Source organism: Cinclus cinclus, chromosome 6 (genome assembly GCF_963662255.1).
Source record: "Cinclus cinclus chromosome 6, bCinCin1.1, whole genome shotgun sequence".
Lineage (NCBI taxonomy): Eukaryota > Metazoa > Chordata > Aves > Passeriformes > Cinclidae > Cinclus > Cinclus cinclus.
In genome coordinates, this window is record NC_085051.1 from 45,071,146 (window position 1) to 45,076,383 (window position 5,238).

Here is a 5,238-nt window from a genome sequence, read left to right on the forward strand (position 1 = left end):
CTTTTCTCTAGAAAATCTCACAAGGTTCCTTTACAGGCTTGTTTGCATACAGTACTTGAAGTGTAACTTTTGCTCATCCATTTCTCTAAATTTTATGTCTTACTGACTCTTCAGAATTATTGTACAGTGGGTTTTCTGTAGCAAAATGACAGAGGCAGGAATTATGATAACAACTGAATAATATGTCTAAAAGAAAAAAATACTGTTAAGATTTTTTTTTTTAAACATCTGACACCAAAACAAGTCTATAAAATAAGTCATAAGTGTATGGAATTAGTCACAGTAGGTTTGGACCATGAAAGTCAAACCATTAGACTGTATCATTAAACCAAAATTCCTTGATGTTTTAAAAAAAAATATCGTTGGGGAAAATTATCATTGTTTTTTAGGATAGCCGTAAGCCAATACCATCCTCCCAGGCAAAACCAGCAGGTGTGCTCAGTAGCAGAGAGAAAACCTGGAAATGCTTCAGATCGTGCATTCAGGTAAGAAAAATCATCTTCCATTACAAAGTCCTAATTACCAGAAAAACAACTCAGCAAGAAAGTGTGATATGGACTACTTCCTCTGAAATAAGGCCCCAAGCAATTTGAGTGAAATGTGTTGTAATCAGGGCAAAGTGGTGTTTTCTGCTTTTATATTTCTGTGCAAGAAACTGCAGCATGCATTGCGGTAAGCTTCAATTGCTGGCTCTTTGACACGCTTAAGTACAGGTCAGCAATATGTGCCAGAATGACACACTTCTCATTATTACTGTCATTGAAAGTATGTCCTCATGTAAGTACCATCAGTGTGTCACCAAAGTTGGGACATGGATTACCTCGGCAATGCTACAGCCTCCAGGGCTGCGTTCATAGGAACTAATACTAATACTGGTTAAGAAGAAAGCAATGGGGTACAGTCACTTGTGAATATGAAGTACAGAAAAAACTTTCTGAGGTGACAGTTTTGTTGTGGTTTCAATTCACTTCTCTGAATTTCATTTTTAGTGTCCCGGCCTGCCATTTGCCAATTATACCTTCAGATATTTCTTGTTAAGGCAGATGGCAGAAAAGCAAAGCAAAGACTTGCCCCAAAGAACATATGTTTTATTCAGATAAGAGCAATATAAGGACAAGTGTTTTATCTTATGATCAGTTAGGTCAACAAAGAAAAACTCTTAGAAACTAGACACAATGAGCTAAAATGAAAAAACTGAAAAAATCCCCAGGTGGTATGAGGAAATTGGCATGTAGAGATGTAAGAGTAGATACAAAAGAAGCTGTTGTGAGTAGTAAGAAAGAAGTTGGGAGCTTATAAGGATGGCAAGTCTGTAACTAACAAAAGAGAAAGAGTTTATGGGGGAGGGAGAAGGAATTCCAGTTTCTCAGTCACCAGATGAGGAAACACTGCCTCATACACTTGCTGCATTACACACATGCTTCGGAAAGGGCACGTTTCCCTTTTAGACATGAAGAGACCTGTCATAGGAAAAGAGATGCTAAAGTGTGATTAGGAGAAGAGCTAGGTATTTTATCTTTGATTCATCTGGTCTGTCTGCATACATTTGATTTGTTTTTGGTGAGAAGTGGGTCACAAAACCCTGGGATCCAATTTCTAGAGCTAGATTTTTATTTTGTGATACTTATCTATACTGGTAGGCTTACAATGCCCTACTTACTGTGTAGTTTTTTGAAACCAAGCTGAAATGCAGACATCTAATATTTGTCTTAAATATAGACCTGTGTTTTGTTTGTTTTTTTTTTAATTAGTCATCATGTTGGTAAAGTTCCTCAATGGACCAAATTGGCAAGTCCTTCTTGAGAATTTTCCTTGGCTTTCAAGCTTGTGAATGAGTTTAGCTCTAGCTGATAAGTTAGGCAATTTGATCAAATAAGGCAGTGGCAGGTAAAATTGAATATGTGCTTTCTGGGTAGTTTTGTCATTGCTCCTTTTTTAATGAATAATAATGAAAGGAGCTTTTTTGTGGACAAGAGATCCATATAGTAACCTCTCAGGATGGGTAATAAACCTGTTTGGGTTTTTCTGATAAACCCATAAACACATCAAACCAATAAAAGGCTGAATTTTTCTTACCACGTGGGAAAGTTTCTGCACACAAGATGTATTCCATTGGAGTTCTTTCCCATGTGGGAACAGTTGTAGATGTGCTATTTTGCAACCTACTCATCAGCTTCTTCACCTCCTTTGCTTCAGTCCAGGCTCAAAGCACAGATGAGCTATCACAGCACTCTCAAGCAGTTAGTGTATTTGGCAGTATAACTGGACTGCAACCAATATTTTCCATTCTTGTATTTCCTGAACGTAACAATTAGTTCTCTAGAGAAGGCAACTGCTGAGTGTCAGAGCTTTGATACAATCAGTGAGTACCAGCTGTCTCACAATTACAGTTACGCACCCTTTCTTACTGAAAGGTCAGCTCTTCTACGTGTTTCTAAAGCTCAGACACGCAATTCCTCCAGTCCCATTGCTTTAGTCAGGGCTGCCATTTTACTAATATTTTCATGTTGAAGCTGTTGATAACTGCAGTCCTGGAAGTGACTAAGAAAATTTTAATTGCTAATGGCTTTACAAGCTCATGTATCTCAGCTGCACTTTTTAGAGGGAAGAAGCGTAAATGAAAAACTGTACTCAGTCTCCACCTCACATGTTTAAAGGGACACCCAGCAGATTATCATGTGCATGCAGGAGCCCAATAGCCTGGCAGGTTTCACACGAGGGTTTCTGGTACATGCAGTAAGTCTTGCTGGAACCGCACAGTTAATGGCAAGTTCATGTGGGATCTCATACAAAGGCAGAGAGAGGAAGCAGGGATGTATGAGGATGCAAACAAAAGAGTGATTTGCAATAGGGAAATATACCAGACACATTTTTCTCTTCTGAGCAGATCCCAACATCCAGCAGTACCTGAATCCCTGTATTTCTATCCTTGTCCCTCCATTGCCTTAGAGGGGAGGAGGTTATGTAGGATAAGAAATCTGCCATATTCATATTCCCAAAACAGTGCTTACCAGAATAATAGAAAATGCACATCTATTTTATTAGTGGTCCACTTTCTGATCTCCTTTAACTCTCCCACAAGAGAGAATGAGGATTGCAGGACACCACCCCACTCTTAGAAGAGGTGTCCCACCTACTCATCATGCTTCTGCTTCAGAAGCTTCTATCTAACTGACCTTAAAAACCTTAGATTTTGGGTTCTTCCTCCTATGCCTTCCTAACTCCAGTAGCATTAACATCCTCTGATCTCCTACAAACACAGATTTGTTTTCTTTTTTAAAAAAGGAAAAGACACACACCAAGAATCCCATAAAAACAACAGCAATGTTATAACCTGACATTTTTCCTTTTTGGTAACAGAAGTCTGGAATCTTGTCAGTCAGGTCCTGAAGAACTAACAGATGACAACCCATCAGACTGCAACAGGGGGTTATATTGCACCCGGGCTGGAATTATCTCAAGGATACCACTGGGGTGGACAATGAACAACAGCACTGAGTGCCATGATGATCACACCCTGGATAAGTATTTGTTTCCATTTGTGTATAGCATAGTAATGATGATCAGTGTTCCCATCAACTGCATATCCCTCTATGCATCTTGTGTTCAGGTGAGGAAAAAGAATGAGTTAGCAGTCTACATCTTTAGCCTGTCCCTGGCTGACCTTTTGTACTCTTTGATTCTGCCTCTGTGGATTGATTATGCCTGGCATGGAGATGACTGGAGGCTCTCTGCCTTACTTTGCCAGATTTTTGCCTTCCTTATGTATATGAATTTCTACACCAGCACTGCGTTCCTTGCTTGCATCTCTCTAGACAGGTACCTGGCTTTAGTTCACCCCTTGAAGCTTCACTACTTGCGCACAAGAAGATTTTCATTGATTATCAGCATAATTGTTTGGCTTCTGGAAAGCATCTTTAATTCAGTCATATTGGTGTACAAAGAAGTATTCAATGATCCTTGCAATTTCACTAATCATACATTATGCTATGATAACTACCCCCTGGAAAGGTGGCAGGCGAACATAAATTTATTCCGAATATGCTCAGGATACTTGGTCCCTTTGATAATCATCGTGTTTTGCTACCATAAAATCTACCAAGTAGTGAAGTATAACCAAGCCACAGTAGATGAAGAAAAGAAAAAAGTGAGAAAACTTATTCTGAACATCACAATTAGTTTCATTGTTTGCTTCACTCCTTATCATGTTGTATTGCTTATCCGCAGCATCAAAGAACCTTCCACCTCTGATCCACATCTTGTGTTGTCAATGTATAAGGTTTACAGAATCACACAGGCCTTAACAAGTTTGAATTGCATTGCTGATCCCATTCTGTACTGCTTTGTGAGTGAAACTGCACGAACAGAGATAGTGAATTTGCTCAGGTTTTGCTTCTGCCTGCGAAAGCGTGAGGAAGACCAAGTGAAAGAACATGCTCTGTGCAGTTCTGCTACAAAAACCACAGCAATGATCACCTACAGAACTTCCTGTGAAACACAGACTGTCAAAATTTCCTGAATGAGCACATGCAAAGGAAAACTGGATAACCTAAAAGGAAAAAAAAGAAAAATTCTTCTGCAGTCTGTTCCTAGGAAATTCCCCAAAAGTCAGAGATACCAGTCTAAGGAAAACCAGTAGCTGGAGCCAATAAGAACTTGCTATAGGGTCAATTAAATGAATGGAGTATCAACACATATCTTTAAAGCACGTGTAGTATATAAATCAGTGACAACAAACAAACACACAATCAAGAAGGATGGCTGTGACATGCTGACAGAATTACTGAGGATCCCCCACAGAACTGTCTCCTGTTGCAGATTGCTAGCAGTGCTGCAATGTACTAAGCTGGAGGAAGGCTGAAGTCCTTTCTGTCCTGATTAGCAAAGGAGCAGAGGGAGTGTGGTAAATCTCTGTAATTTCATGGTGTTTTTTATGCTGCTATGATGGTTCTTGTGTTTCATTAAATACTTGAATTCTTCTTTAGCATACCCCTGAGATCAGACACTTCTTAAAATTGTTTGTCTCCTTTGTACAGGCACTTACCTGCCCTTAAGGTTTTTTTTTTCTTGAAAAATATATGTTCTAATGTATAATTGTATGTCATGCAATTTCATTACAGTACCAGTATTGGGTTTTAGACAGTTGAACATTCATTAATTCAAGTACCTATAAAGAAGCAAATTCTAGCCACCAGTGTTTGAACTTGCATGAAACTTTTCCTGATACATGCAGAGAAG

The 5,238-nt window shown here is 39.0% G+C and overlaps 1 protein-coding gene across 1 annotated transcript; it reads left to right on the top strand.

Moving 5' to 3' along the window:
* The first annotated feature begins 3,481 nt into the window (after window positions 1–3,481).
* GPR65 (G protein-coupled receptor 65) lies at window positions 3,482–4,782 on the top strand. Its single transcript, XM_062495244.1, has one exon. The coding sequence runs from the start codon at window positions 3,482–3,484 to the stop codon at window positions 4,517–4,519; it is 1,038 nt and encodes a 345-aa protein (XP_062351228.1). The 3' UTR covers window positions 4,520–4,782.
* The last annotated feature ends 456 nt before the right edge of the window (window positions 4,783–5,238 follow it).

Excerpts from the sequence above, each read along its gene's own strand:
- GPR65 (XM_062495244.1), top strand. The coding sequence starts at position 3,482 with ATGAACAACAGCACTGAGTGCCATGATGATCACACCCTGGATAAGTAT.